Source organism: Amblyraja radiata, chromosome 6, assembly GCF_010909765.2.
Source record: "Amblyraja radiata isolate CabotCenter1 chromosome 6, sAmbRad1.1.pri, whole genome shotgun sequence".
NCBI lineage: Eukaryota > Metazoa > Chordata > Chondrichthyes > Rajiformes > Rajidae > Amblyraja > Amblyraja radiata.
Window position 1 is genome coordinate 43408985 of NC_045961.1, and position 16157 is coordinate 43425141.

Here is a 16157-nt window from a genome sequence, read left to right on the forward strand (position 1 = left end):
ATGCCGGTCCCGCTGAGTTACTCCAGCATTTTGTGTCTATCTTCAATTTTATTGGCCCCGCTCTGGGAGTAGAAGTGGGGGCGGATCTGGACCGTAACGGCCGTGAGCCCAAGGCCGAATTCGGCGATCGTTTGCCTGCTTCTGCTGTTGAAGGTGAGACGTTGCGTCACGCCAGGGTCTTGGGCCTGTCCCACTTTGGCCGCGACAGGCCGTTGGTGTGCGAATATTTTGTTCACTACAAAAATTTCAGAGCCCCACAAAATTTCGCGCACAACTACACTACCCCTCCGCGCTTCTAAGTGGTACCGGATGTATACATAATTTCTTCATTGTCTGTCAGCTTTCATTACACTGACGTTGACAGTGGTAAAGAAGTCATCAGTACAATCCCTATATTTTCTATTACTTTGATGTAAATCAGAAAGTTTTGAATTTAGACCCAATGGACATAAGCTGTCATGAAGCCCGACCTGTGAAATTTGCCACTTGCAAAAGACTAGATTCTTTCTATGGTGCCCCTGTAGCACAATAATCTAAGTTCTTTAGTGTCCAGCACAAGAATCTGAGTGCTTTAGTTATGTAGCACCAGAATTCGAGTGCTTTAGAATACCTATCACAATAAACATTGGTTTAGTGCATTTAGGACAAGAAACAATGGGATGGTGTATCTCGGACAAGAAGCTCAATGGTTCAATGTCTAAGCACTGGAATCACCAACTATTCCGCCTGCAGTCAGTGGAGGTTAATAGGAATCTGAGGAGTAACTTTTTCACACAGAATGGTGGGGATATGGAACAAGCTGCCAGAGGAGGTAGACACAAAATGCTGGAGTAACTCAGCGGGACAGGCAGCATATCTGAATAGAAGGAATGGGTGACGTTACGGGTCAAACCCCTTCTGAGTGTCGGGGGAGAGTTTAGAGATAAGGAAGTGTAAGAGATCAAAATAGATGCAGATCAAGGAAAATGTAGAATAGACCAGTTAGCTGGAAGAAGGTAGTTCTAGCTGACTATCCCCCTATTCACGCATTCATTCAGAGGGAAAGTCAGACTGGTTGGAGAACCGGGAAGGGGAAGGGATGGAGGGGAGAAGCAAGGGGTGTCCCAGTCATTTTACCAGAAAGTAACATTTCTGGTAAATTTTACCAGAACGTCATCAAGTCAAGTGAGTTTATTGTCATGTGTCCCTGATAGAACAATGAAATTCTTGCATTGCTTCAGCACAACAGAACATAGTACGCATTGACTACAAAACAGATCACTGTGTCCATATACCATTATATAAATATATACACGCATGAATAAATAAACAGATAAAGTGCAAATAACAAATAATGGGCTATTAATGTTCAGAGTTTTGTCCAAGCCAAGTTTAATAGCCTGATGGCTGTGGGGAAGTAGCTATTCCTGAACCTGGTCGTTGCAGTCTTCAGGCTCCTGTACCTCCTACCTGAAGGTAGCAGGGAGATGAGTGTGTGGCCAGGATGGTGTGGGTCCTTGATGATGCTGCCAGCCTTTTTGAGGCAGCGACGTGACACTACAAGATAGATTATACTTGGACAGAAAGGTCAGTGTGGGAATGGGAGAGGGAGTTAAAGTGTTTAGCAACCGGGAAATCAGGTAGGTTTAGGCGACTGAGTGGAGGTGTTCAGCGAAACAATCGCCGAGGTAGAGTTCGTGCAAAGGGTGGTGGGTGTATGGAACAAGCTGCCAGCGGAGGTAGTTGAGGCAGTGACTATTCTAACATTTAAGAAACAATTACACAGGTACATGGATAGGGCAAGTTTGGAGGGATATGGACCAAACGTGGGCAGCTGGGACATGTGTAGATAGAGCATTGTTGGCCGGTGGGGGCAAGTTTGAAGGGACATGGACCAAACGTGGGCAGCTGGGGACACGTGTAGATGGAGCATTGTTGGCCGGTGGGGGCAAGTTTAGAGGGACATGGACCAAACGTGGGCAGCTGGGGACACGTGTAGATGGAGCATTGTTGGCCGGTGGGGGCAAGTTGGGCCGAAGGGCCTGGTTGGTTCCACGCTGTATCACTCTATGAGCCACTGCGGCCCTGTTCGTGAAGCCTCGCGAGAGGTTTGAATGGAAGTCCCGCGACGGCGCCGACGTCAGGGCTCCTTATGACGTCAGCACGGGAGCGGACGGGGAGGAGGGTGTCTGTGCGCACGCGCGGAGGGGCGGCGGACGAGTCGTTGGGTTTCGCGCTGATCGGCCGAACGGGCGCTCGCGACTAAAGATCTTTGCTCGCGACTGTGCGCGCTGCGACTGCGAGGGCGGGGAGCGGAGAGCGGAGAGCGGCGGCGGCCGAGGCCGACCGACCGACCGACTGGTGGATTGAGCACACGGCGCCCGAAGCTGCCCCGCAAACATGATACGCAGCAAGGAAGAGGTGGAGAAGTACATCACCTCAGTGCAGGGCGCCAAGCCGCTCTCGCCCCGCGAGGTGAGTGCCCGGGGAGCCGCCATTCGCGGTATCAACGGCGGCGGGGCAGCGGGCGTTGCAGGCTCTGGCTGAGGCCGGGGCTGGTGGGCCTTGCCTGGGGCTCGCAGGCTGGAGCTGGGCCGTGCTTTCAGCACCACACTTTCATTAAACTCAGCAGTTGGTAATTAGGTTAGACGTCGGATTTACTGTTGGTCAGAGCAGCACTGAAGGCTACAACTGCATCAGTGTTTTTGTATGCTTATAGACTTTTTTCAACAGTAGTAATCTACTTCCGTAAGTTATTTCACACTAAAGTTTAATCGCCATTAGTTTCGATTTGCTCCCCCTTGTTCCCAGAACTGTTTTACCTTGCATAATAACTACTTACATAGCTGCAGTACATCTACTTTTAGACCTTAATTTGTCTGCAGTTTTAATTTTCTGCTGAAATGTTTTGTGACTAGAACTTTGGATGGATGGATTCTTATATATATATTAAAAAAACATTTGGCTAAAATTTATTTTACTCTGCTTTAGAAATCACTCAAAGGATTTTTGTTTGCAAAACTCTACTACGAAGCCAAAGAATATGAACTTGCAAAGAGGTAAAGTATTTCTCATCTTTTACAGACCACTTTTCACTGGGAAAGCCCTAATGTACTGCTTGTAAAATTGTCATGTTGCACAGACTATTTAGCTTAGTTTTTATGTCAGCCCAAACAAAGGCTATGATACTTGCTGTATTGCTGTATACTTTTAAAATGTGTTTGAATGTTTCAGTGATTTGTGTGATAGTCTGGTATAATGGTTATTAACCATGAAGGAGAAATCACAAATATATATTCTGCCATTATCTGGCTTCAACATCCAAGTGTTAAATTATCATTGTGGCTCTACAGTGAGACCAGTCTGACTGTCCCTGATTACATTTTATCCTTTTCCTTCCTTCTCCTCGCCACCCCCTATCAGTCTGAAGAAGGGTTTCGGCCCGAAAAACGTTGCTTATTTCCTTCGCTCCATAGATGCTGCTGCACCCGCTGAGTTTCTCCAGCTTTTTTGTGTACCTTACATTTTATCTCTGTTGTTACCTTTGTTGTTCCTAGCTGACATCTTTGAACATCCCCTTTGATGTCTTATTCTCACACCTTGCACGTCGTTATCTCTGTATCTCCTCTCCCTTGATTCTCTGTCTGATGAAGGGTCTCGACTCGAAACGTCACCCATTCCTTCTCTCCAAAGATGCTGCCTGACTTGCTGAGTTACTCCAGCATTTTGTGTCTATCACAGTATCCTTGATGTGACCTGAGTTTGCATGGTTCTTGCTTGGTTCTTCTGTATTTAACTATCTTATCTACTCATTCAGAGACTTGATAGAATTCGAGTAGATCCCAATGAAATGTACAATGTTTACAAGCTTTTGACGGACTGGATGCAAGGTGTTTCCCTGACTGGGGCAGCAGACCTGGAATTTGAGGCAGGTTATTTTGGGTTGAGGTGAGGATATCTTCATTCAGAGACTAGTAAATCTTTGAACTACTCGACTCCAGAAGAGTGGGAAGGTTGAGTCATCGTGATTGGATGATGATCTTAATGAATGCTGGAGCAAGCTTGAAGGGCTGGATGCTGACATGCCATAGAGTGATACAGTGTGGAAACGGGTCCTTTGTCCCAACTTGCCTACATCTGCCAAGTTGTCCCAGCTACACTAGTCCCACCTGCCCGTATTTGGTCCATATCACTCCAAACCTATCCTATCCATGTACTTGTCTAACATTGGAATAGTTCAAGGGATATGTATCGTATATTGTAGTCCCAGCCTCAACTACCTCCTCTGGCAGCTTGTTCCATACACCCACCACACTTTGTATGAAAAGGTTACCCCTCAGATTCCTATTAAATCTTTTTCTGTTCACCTTAAACCTATGTTCTCTGGTCTTCGATTCACCTACTCTGGGCAAGAGACTCTACATCCTGTGCCGTTTATGATTTCATTTCTGGTGTGGATCCCTTCATCATCTGCATTATCCGATTGTGTTCATTTCTGTGTCCTGTTTGTCTTCTCTAAATGCATTGTCAGGATGAATTGATTTTCATTTTTGCCAGCCTGACATCTAATTTTCTTCCTAGCCATCAACCACTTCAAGAGTGGTTAACTCATATGTACCGACAACGGAACAATTCAATGTTTACTTGCAGCAGCATAACTGGTCTCTAAATATAAGACGTAGTTATTGTAAACAAAAAACAATAAATTGAAATCACTAATACTAGTGCAAAAAGCTCAAAGTCTTTACTTGCAACCAAGACAGTTCATACACACGGTTTTGCATTTGTTTATTGTCATGTGTACCGAGATACAGTGAAAAATGGTTTTCTGGCAATTAATACAACCATATTGCACATGAGTATAATAGGTAGTGCAAAAGCGTAAGTAAACAAAGTGAGGAATATTGTGTGTAGGAAGGAAGTGCAGATGCAGGTTTACACTGAAGATAGACCCAATGCTGGTGTAACAGCAGGACAGGCAGCATCTCTGGAGAGAAGGAATGGGTGACGTTTTGGGTCGAGACATCTGAAGAAGGGTCGAGACCCGAAAAATCACCCATTCCATGTCTCCAGAGATGCTGCGTCCCCTGCTTAGTTACTCCCAACATTTTGTGTCAATCTTCGAAGAAATAGCATTGCAGCTTCAGGGAAAGTGCAGATGGAAAAATAATATAAGGAGCGCAATGAGGTAGATTGGGACTTTGGGAATTCAATCTTAACATGCAAGAGCTCCATTCAAAAGTTAATAACAGCAGTGAGAGACTGTTCTTGAATCTGGTGTTACATGCTTCTGCCCAATAGGAAAGGGGAGAAGAAAGTATGACTACTGTATTGGCTACAGTAACAACACTGCAGCACAGTGGTAGAGTTGTTGCCTTACAGAGCCAGTATGATTCTGTAAGGAGTTTGTACATTCTCCTTGTGACTGCGTGAGTTTCCTCTGGGGTGCACTGGTTTCCTCTCATTTTCTGAAGACGTGCTGGTTTGTGGGTTAATTGGCTTTTGTAAATTGTCGCTGGTGTGTAGGATAGAACTAGTGTACGAGTGATCGTTGGTCGATATGGATGCAGTGGGGCGAAGGGCCTGTTTCCACGCTGTATGACTATCCCTGTGATTCATTCCGATCAGATGCTTTCATGGTGCAGATACAGATATTGCTAAGAGTAATTGGAGAAACAATTAATTTCCTTAGTTGTCTTCTGATGATGTCGAGGCATTGACGTGCTTTCTTGACCATAGTGTAATGATTCTAATAGATGGGAGTAGATCCGTTGTGGCCAACCTTAAAGAGACACATTATTTGTATTGCTGCATCTGTATTCATCAATATTATTATACCCTATGAAAAGCAAAAGACTTAACACTAAGAATTGTGGATCTGTTCCAATTAGTTTTTCTTTCACAAACCTGTGTTGATGAGTATGTACTAACAAACATGAAAGTACCTTTATTGAACACAATCACATGGGTTAGAAGGGCAGTGTTAAATGAGCTTTAGTTTTTGATGTTTTATTGATATTATAGTGGATGTGGTCCCATACATTGTCACTGTTAGTTTGCAACAATTGTCCAGGCAGATACAAAGGAACATCAACAAAATGCTTTAATGAAGCCATTTTGCAAAAGAGATGCAACATATCCAAAATTTGGATAGGGGGTGGTAAATAATGCTATTTGCTGTTCTGCTATAATTTATAATTATGTCAAAGGCACTGTTCTAGGGGCACAGTGGCGCATCGGTCGAGTTGCTGCCTGATAACACCAGTGACCTGGGTTCAATCCTGACTACGTGTACTGTCTGTACATTCTCTCTGTGACTGCCTGGGTTTTCTCCGGGTGCTCCAATTTCCTTCCACACTCCAAAGACATACAGTTTTGGTTTGTATGTTAGTTGGCTTCTGTAAAATTGTAAATTGCCCATAGTGTGTAGGATAGTGCTAGTGTACGGGGATGATTGCTGGTTGTTGTGGATTTGGTCAGCCGAAGGGCCTGTTTCCTAAAGAAAAGTCTAAAGTCAGTTTCAGCAAAGTAAATTATAAATATGCCCTCCATATAATTGGACAGAATTATTATAAAGTTAAACTGCAGATGGCCTAATTGAATTTTGGAACAAGCTCAAAGAGTTTAAAGGAGATTATATTCTAATGCTAGACACAAAAAGCTGGAGTAACTCACTGGGTCAGACAGCATCCCTGGAGAAAAGGAATAGGTGACGTTTTGGGTCGAGACACTTTTTCCGACTGAGGGTCGGGAAAGGGAAACGAGAGAAATAGAACAAATGAATAAAAGATATGCAGAAAAGTTACGATGATAAAATATACAGGCCATTGTAGCTGTGTGTTAGGTGAAAACGAGTTACAGACAATGAGACTCAGCAAGACAACTTTGATGCTGGTACAACTTGAGTGGGGAAGGGACGGAGGGAATGAGAGTTACTTGAAGTTAGAGAAATCAATATTCATACCGCTGGGTTGCAAGATGTCCGAGCAAAATATGAAAGATGTAGGAAGGAACTGCAGATGCTGGTTTACACCAAGAGAGACACAAAATGCTGGAGTAGCTCAGCTGGACAGGCAGCTCTCTGGATAGAAGGAATGGGTGACGTTTCTGGTTAAGACCCGAAAGGTCACCGGTTCCTTCTCTCCAGAGATGCTGCCAGTCCTTCTGATTAATCCAGCATTTTGTGCCTATCAAGTGAAATATGAGATGCTGTTCCTCCAATTTGCATTTGGCATCACTCTTGACAATGGATGAGGTCTAGGACACAGAGGTCAGTGAAGGAATGAGAAGGGGAATTAAAGTGTTTGGCACCAGGAGATCAGTAAGTCCAGGCGGACTGAGCTAAGATGTTTTCTGCGAAATGTTCGCCCAGTGTATAAGAATCCACACCTTGAACAATGGATACAGTATATGAGGTTGGAGGAGATGCAAGTGAACCTCTGCCTAACCTGAAAGGACTGTTGGGGTCCCTGGCAGAGTTGAGGGAGGAGGTATTGGGACAGGTGTTGCATCTCCTGCGGTTACAGGGGAAGGTACCTGGGGAGGGGGTGGTTTTGGTGGGAAGGAATGAGTTAACCAGGGAGTTACGCAGGGAACAGTCTCGGTGGAAAGATGTGGAGATGGGAAGATGTGACTAGTGGTGAGATCCCGTTGGAGGTGGCAAAAATGTCGGAGGATTATTGTGTTGTATGAGACGGCCGATGGGGTGAAAGGTAAGGACTTGGGGGACATTATCCATGTTGCGACTAGGGGTAGGAGGAACAAGAACGTTTGAGGGCCTCATCTATGATAGAATAGGGGAACCCCAGTTTCCTAAAGAATGAGGACATTTCAGATGTCCTGGTATGGAACAACTCATCTTGGGCGCCGATGCGGCGTAGACGGAGGTATTAGGAGTAGGGGATAGTCTTTGAAGGTAGCAAGATGGGAAGGTGTAGTCTGGATAGTCATGGGAGTCAGTAAGTTTATAATAAACGTCAGTCGATAGTCCATCTCCTGTGATGAAGACGGTGAGATCAAGAAAGGGGAGGGAGGTGTTGGAGATGGTCCAAGCGAATTTGAGTGCAGGATGGAAATTTGTAGTGAAGTTAATGAAGTCCATGAGTTCTACAAGGCTGCAGGAGGTAGCACCGATGTAATCGTCAATGTAACGGAGATAGAATTTGGGGATAGGGCCAGTGTACGCCTGGAATAAGACTGTTCGACGTATCCTACAACGAGGCAGGCATAGCTGGGCCCCATCCGAGTGCCCATAACTACGCCTTTGATTTGGAGGAAGTGGGAGGAGTCAAAAGGGAAGTTGTTAAGAGGGTGGACCAGTTCCGCTAGGCAGTGTTAGAAATTGGCTGGTTCTGCAGTCGAGGAAGAAACGGAGGAAGTGGGGGCTTGAGAAGAGGAAGTCATTAAAGAGACGAGGGGCGTGTGAGGTATCTTGGACATAGGTCGAGAGGGATTTGACCAATAGATAATAGGTGCAGGAGTAGGCCATTCAGCCCTTCGAGCCAGCACTGCCATTCAATGTGATCATGGCTGATCATCCACAATCAGTACCCCGTTCCTGCCTTCTCCCCATATGCCCTGACTCCGCTATCTTGGACCAGCCGGGATTAGATGGAGTTGAGGTGCATGGAAATAATTTCAGTGTGACAAGACCAGGAAAAACCAATGGGTATGCCAGGGCAATTGTATTTATGGATTTTGGGGAGAAGGTTAAACCAGGCCTTGCTGGGCTGGGGAACGATAAGGTAGGAGGCTGTGTAGGGCAGACAGCTGGAAGTGATAAAATTAGAATTGGTCTGTGAGTCAGTGAATGCCTCAGTGCGGTTAGAGGTCAGCTTGCCAGACTATCATGGCACCTCCCTTATTGGCCAGTTTGATGATGTTTGTTACTGCAATAAACATCTGGCTTACCAAAATAAATGAGTACAAATAATTTGATTTGTGATTGCCTTTTGATTTCCCTATTGTGCGCAAAAACGCTGTATCCATTTTATATCTTTCATTTCTTACCTGAGACATATTGAGCACAGATACCGATTTACATTGTGGATGCAATTTGGAGAATTGATCAGCGGTGGAGATGGTCGTCATGAACATGGTGGGCCAAAGTACCTGTTTCTGTACGATATGGCTTTGAACATGAATCTACAATTTATTCGTATACATAACAAAGACAGAGTCCACCTTGTCCTCATCTTCTACCCCATCAGCCTTCACATACAGCACATAATCCTCTGACATTTTGGCCACCACCAATGCGATCCCACCACTAGCCATATCTTCCCATCTCCATGTATTTTTGCTTTCCGCAGAGACCATTCCCTCTGCAACTCCTTCTTCAACTCGTCCCTTCCCACCCAAACCACCCCCTCCCCAGGTACTTTCCCCTGCAACCTTAGGAGATGCAAAACCTGTCACTTTACCCCACCCCCCAACTCCATCCAAGGACCCCGTCAGTCTTTTCAGGTGAGGCAGAGGTTTACTTGCACCTCCTCCAACCTCATATACTGTATCCGCTCATCCAGGTGTGGACTCCTGTATATCGGCGAGACCAAGATGCAGGCTCGGCGGTCGTTTCGCTGAATACCTCCGCTAGGTTCGCCTAAACTGCCCTGATCTTCCGGTTGCTTAACACTTTAACTCTCCCTCCCATTCCCACACTGACCTTTCTGTCTTGGGCCTCCTCCATTGTCAGCACAAATTGGAGGAACAGCACCTCATATTTTGCTTGCGTAACTTCAAGCAGCCATTGCTTTCCCTCTCTTTCCTCTTCCTCCCCTTTCCCAGTTCTCCTACCAGTCTTACTGTCTCCGACTACATTTTATCTCTGTACAGCTCATTGCCCTGACATCAGTCTGAAGAAGGGTCTCAACCCGAAACGTCACCATTCCTTCTCTCCAGATATGCTGCCTGTCCCACTGAGTTACTCCAGCATTTTGTGTCTCCTTCGATTTAAACCAGCATCTGCAGTTCTTTCCTACACAATCTACAAATTATGTATGCTGCTTTCCCTTCGAAAGAGCCGTCCAATTAGTCCCACACCCCTGGTCTTTGTGTCTCGGCATATTTTACAATTGTACATGTACTTCAATTTTTATATCTACTTTGGAATTTTAAATTGTAGATTATTTTCTTCATGATTGCTCAATTTAAAAATATTTTTTTCCCCAAATGTTCCTGCAGGCAGGTATCGGCATACATAAAAGAACAAGAAAGGGATCCAAAAGCACACAAGCTTCTTGGCCAGATTTATGAATCTGAAGGTGACATTGAAAAAGCCATTGGTTGTTATAAGGTATGGTTTAATATGCAAATAGTCAATGTATTCATTTGTTTGTTAATTGTTAGAAATATAAAAACGAGTCATTGGTTGATTACCCCTTAACTATAGATGTTAATTGTGGGAATGTTCTTGGCAAGTGACCTGCGAATTTTAAATGTTTAAGAAAGAACCGAAGATGCTGGAAAAATCGAAGGTAGACAAAAATGCTGGAGAAACTCAACAGGTGAGGCAGTATCTATGGAGAGAAGGAATAGGTGACATTTCGGGTCGAGACCCTTCAGACTGATGTGAGGGGCGCGGGAAAAAGAAAGAAAGAGGTGGAGACAGTGGGCTTGTGGGAGAGCTGGAAAGTGGAGGGGAAGGAGGGAGAAATCAAGAACCACCTGAAATTGGAGAAGTCAATGTTCATACCGCTTAGGTGTAAACTACCCAAGCGAAATATGAGGTGCTGTTCCTCCAATTTGCGCTGGGCCTCACTCTGACAATGGCGGAGGCCCAGGACAAATGTCGGATTCGGAATGGGAGGGGGAGTTGAAGTGCTGAGACCCCGGGAGGTCAGGTTGGTTATTGCGAACTGAGCGGAGGTGTTTGGCGAAGCGATCGCCAAGCCTGCGCTTGGTCTCACCGATGTAGGTATTAATAATTCATAGCTGGTCAAAAATCATCCACTGGTGAATAGGGCCGTTGAGCGTTTTTGATTGCATAAATAGACTAAGTATTTAATAGGCAGTGGCACCCAAATATGTCCTGTTATATTTTTGTCTTTAATATCTAAGACTTGGGATTAACTGTCTCCATATGGCAAGGGTAAAAAGATTCAATTTCATGTGATGCTGGCACCATTTTTAGGACAGAAGGGAACAGGACTATTGGAATGCACTCCATATTAAACAGTGTTGGCAGAAAGGATAGTACAAAGGCTAGTAAGGGAAGATGACCAGATAACTTGTTATTAATAGTAGAAGTACAAACAAAAGGCAAGAAAGTAGTTGTCAAATTGTACTGGCAATAGGAAATCTGAAATTAAAATAATTCATATTTGAGAAATGGGCAAGTAAAACATAAGAGAAATGCAGGTTGGGATTCGTAGCACAAGTAACAATGGTGTGAAAGAATAAAATGCAGTCAAATTCATCTTGAAGGATTTGATGTGTAGGTCAATAGCTAGACATGGCCACAAGATGGTTACAACTGGCAGCTGAAAGTACCAGGTGTAGAGTTAAAGGAAAAATAACAGCATGTGATTATTAGCCTTGATGTTTGAGGATGGGCAAATAGAGAGATGTTAAATCAAAGATAAATCAAAAATTAGATTAATGTAATTCAGAACCATTTATTGCCTCAAAGGGGTAGCTACTTGCCAATAAAACCAAATAAGGCACAGCATAAAACTAACACAAAGGACTTTTTTTTTAAAAGCACACTGTGAGAAACTGACACAGACAAAGATGACCAGATGACTAAAGAGGGACTTAAAGAGATATTTTTTTTGCAATTAAAGTTATAAGAATTGTGGGTGCTTTCAAAAGCTGAATATGATGATATTCTAAATGAAAGTAAGGAAATAGATCTGCTAAATAATTTGAATCAGTACTTGTGGAGAGTTTTGCATACTGAACATCCCAAAATGATTTTCACCAAAGTTAAAAGAATCAAATTAACAAAGCAAATAATAGGATTATAATCAAACTAAAACAACAGTGAATTTATTATGAAACTAACTACAAGATCTCAAATGTCCTGCTACATGTCAAAAGTTTCATCGTGAATATTGGCATTTGGCTGCTGTTCTCTCTGCATTCCAATGCTCTTAGTCTTGACAGTATATTATTTGGAACCAATAGTTGTAACTGCTGGAATGACTTCCTACTTGTCACCTTCAGAGTTGAAGTTCTCATATAAAGAATAACAGATTAAAAACAGCTATGTTTTAAAGTTCTACTTGTTTATTTCCCTCCTGCTTTAAACCTGTTGCAAGGTTTATTTATCTGAATTTAAGGATTTGCACCTGTGCTTTCAAATGCTGACATCAACAATTTCTAACAGTTTATTTATAAAGCATGGGTAGTTTTTGATTTATTTTCTTTATATTCTCGTGTCCCTTCTTATCAGCGAGTTGTTGAACTGAACCCAATGCAGAAGGATATTATCCTGAAAGTGGCTGATTTGCTGTGCAATAATGGAAACCTTATTGATGGAAGAGCTGACTACTGGTTGGAGAGGGCAGCCAAGCATTTTCCTGGTAATCGGATAATTTATAAACTGAAGGTAAGCAATGTGCTTCTCTAAACAATGAAAGATAATCAGAATTCGGGAGCTTTCATCCATATTTTTCTGCTGATCTAATTCTGGTGATATTTGCTTTGTTTTGTCTTCAATTATGAGTTGCTGGGTTATTCAGTATATACACACATTTAAGATGATTTATGGACAACACAGCACTATGCCATTTAGTTGGATGGGGGATCTTCCAGCTAAGAATCTATTGTCCTTTTTTTTTTTTTTTAAGCGACGTTTTATGTAAAGAGAGAAATATTTTATGACTAACTTTTCATAGTAATAATGGTATTTTCAGATGAAATGACTGAGTGGACAATAGTAGCATACAATTTTGTGTTAACAATTGTTTAATATATCATATCATAGATCCTTGGTAGACAGAAACTCAGCAGGTGAGGCAGCATCTATGGAGTGAAGGAAATAGGCGACGTTTCGAGTCGAGACCCTTCTTCAGACTGATGTGGGGGTGAGGTGGGAAGAAGAAAGGAAGAGGCGGAGACAGTGGGCTGAGGGAGAGCTGGGAAGGGGAGGAGAAAGCAGGGACTACCTGAAATTGGAGAAGTCAATTTTCATACCACTGGGGAGTAAACTGCCCAAGCGAAATATGAGGTGCTGCTCCTCCAATTTACGGTGGGCCTCACTCTGGCCATGGAGGAGGCCCAGGACAGAAAGGTCGGATTCGGAATGAGAGGGGGAGTTGAAGTGCTGAGCCACCGGGAGGTCAGGTTGGTTATTGCAAACCGAGCGGAGGTGTTGGGCGAAGCAATTGCCAAGCTTACACTTGGTCTCACCGATGTAGAGCAGCTGACGCCTAGAGCAATGGATGAGATTGGAGGAGGTGCAGGTGAACCTCTGCCGCACCTGGGAAGACTGCTTAGGTCCTTGAATGGAATCGAGGGGGGAGGTAAAGCGACAAGTGTAGCATTTCCTGCGGTTGCAAGTGAAAATGCCAGGAGAGGGGGTGGTTTGGGTGGGAAGGGACAAATTGACCAGGGAGTTACGGAGGGAGCGATCTCTGCGGAAAGCTGACGGGCGGAGATGGGAAGATGTGGCCAGTGGTGGGATCCCGTTGGTAGACAAAAACACTGGAGAACATCTTTGGGTGAGGCAGCATCTATGGAGTGAAGAAATAGGCGATGTTTCGAGTTGAGACCCTGCTTCAGACTGATGTCGGGGTTGGGGGGTGGGAAAAAGAAAGGAAGAGGCAGAGGCTGTGGGAGAGCTGGAAATTGGAGGGGAACGAGGGAGAAAGCAAGGACTACCTGAAATTGGAGAAGCTAATGTTCATACCGCTGTGGTGTAAACTATCCAAGCAAAATATGAGGTGCTGTTCCTCCAATTTGCGGTGGGCCTCACTCTGGCCATGGAGAAGGCCTGGGACTGAAAGGTCGGATTCGGAATGGGAGGGGGAGTTGAAGTGCTGAGCCACCGGGAGATCAGGTTGGTTGTTGCGAACTGAGTGGAGGTGTGCGAAGCGATCGCCAAGCCTGCGCTTGTTCTCACCGAGGTTGAACATACGCTGAATAATCCAACCACATTTTTGTCTGGAAGTGGAAAGAAATATTAGAAATTGCAACATAAAAAGAGTTGAGATACTGTATTATAATTTTGCTGCATTTCATTGTGGTATATAGCATGTTTTGATTGGTGAATATGTGTAGTTTGTGACTTTATTTGAAGCAGAAATAACATGTGAATGCTTCATTGAGCATAGTTCCGATTGGTAACTACGCACTTCGTCCGAGCACATTATCGCACGCGTCATGCAAGCCGTATTAGATGACCACCTAAACTGTCATTTGGCAACCTAAACAGCTGCCTAGGTTTCCCGGCTAGCAACAGAGAAAAAAAGTTTAGAGTGCCGCCCCTCCTCCCTCTCTACCCCTCCCTCTCCCTCTCTATCCCCTTCCCTCTCTACCCCTGTGGTGAGTACTGGGACCTATGGGTTAGAGGTCGAGTATTGCATTCAGGGATCAGCCCTCCCATGTGACGCCACGCGCCCCCCCCCCCCCCCCTCCCTCTCAATCTCTACCCCCTCCCTCTCTACCCCCCCCCCTCACCCTCCCCCTCCCTCTCTAACCCTCTCCCTCTACCCCTCTCCCTCTCTAGCTGCGCCTGCGCAGTTGGGGCTATGCGTGAGTGGGTAGGGCGGTTGGATGGGGGCAAAGGAGCAAATGAATAATATTAATATAATATCAAGGGGGGGGGTTAGACTGTGTGTGTGTGTGGGGGGTGGTTAGTGTGTGTGAGATGCCGCAGGGTCCCCTGTGGCATCTTCCAAATGGCCTAAATCTCTCTGTAGACTTTGGAAATCTACTTCATTATCCACAACACCACCTATCTTAGTATCATCTGCATACTTACTAATCCAATTTACCACACCTTCATCCAGATCATTGATGTACATGACAAACAATAGTGGACCCAACACAGATCCCTGAGGCACCCCACTAGTCACCTGCCTCCATCCTGATAGACAGCCATCCACCATTACTCTCTGGCGTCTCCCATTCAGCCACTGTTGAATCCATCTTGCTACTCCAGCATTAATACCCAACAATTGAACCTTCTTAATCAACCTTCCATGAGGAACCTTGTCAAAGGCCTTACTAAAGTCCATATAGACAACATCCACTGCTTTACCCTCATCATTTTCCCTAGTAACCTCTTCAAAATATTCAAGAAGATTAGTCAAACATAACCTTCCAGGCACAAATCCACGTTGACTGTTCCTAATCAGACCCTGTTTATCCAGATGCTTATATATATTATCTCTAAGTATCTTTTCCATTAATTTGCCCACCACTGAAGTCAAACTAACAGGTCTATAATTGCTAGGTTTACTCTTAGAACCCTTTTTAAACAATGGAATAACATGCGCAGTACGCCAATCCTCGGGCACTATTCCCGTTTCTAATGACATTTGAAATATTTCTGTCATAGCCCTTGCTATTTCTACACTAAGTTCCCTCAATGTCCTAGGGAATATCCTGTCAGGACCTGGAGACTTATCCACTTTTATATTTTTCAAAAGTGTCAGTACTTCTTTTTCTTTGAATCTCATAGTATCCATAGCTACTCTACTTGTTTCCCTTACCTCACATAATTCAATATCCTTCTCCTTGGTGAATACCATATAACCATATAACAATTACAGCACGGAAACAGGCCATCTCGACCCTTCTAGTCCGTGCCGAACACATAATCTCCCCTAGTCCCATATACCTGCGCTCAGACCATAACCCTCCATTCCTTTCCCATCCATATAACTATCCAATTTATTTTTAAATGATAAAAACGAACCTGCCTCCACCACCTTCACTGGAAGCTCATTCCACACAGCTACCACTCTCTGAGTAAAGAAGTTCCCCCTCATGTTACCCCTAAACTTCAGTCCCTTAATTCTCAAGTCATCTCAAGTCATACCGAAGAAAAAAATTGTTCAATATCTCCCCCCCATCTCTTTTGGCTCTGCAGATAGCTGTCCACTCTGTCTCTCTAATGGACCAATTTTATTCATCATTATCCGTTTGCTATTAATATAGCTGTAGAAACCCTTTGGATTTACTTTCACCTTACTTGCCAAAGCAACCTCATATCTTCTTTTAGCTTTTCT

At 44.2% G+C, this 16157-nt stretch overlaps 1 protein-coding gene across 4 annotated transcripts in view; it reads left to right on the forward strand.

The window, feature by feature from the left end:
• Positions 1 to 2127: 2127 nt before the first annotated feature.
• The window catches only part of LOC116974308 (E3 SUMO-protein ligase RanBP2-like), a 60276-nt gene continuing 46246 nt past the window's right edge, over positions 2128 to 16157 (forward strand). For 3 of the 4 annotated variants that reach the window (XM_033022640.1, XM_033022642.1, XM_033022641.1), the window contains exons 1-4: positions 2169 to 2454; positions 2971 to 3038; positions 10162 to 10273; positions 12374 to 12529. In XM_033022640.1, coding sequence (XP_032878531.1) covers positions 2380 to 2454; positions 2971 to 3038; positions 10162 to 10273; positions 12374 to 12529 — 411 coding nt within the window. In that variant the 5' untranslated portion in view covers positions 2169 to 2379. Of the gene's footprint in view, positions 2455 to 2970; positions 3039 to 10161; positions 10274 to 12373; positions 12530 to 16157 lie in introns of all 4 variants that reach the window. The other variant, XM_033022639.1, reaches the window with a different exon arrangement.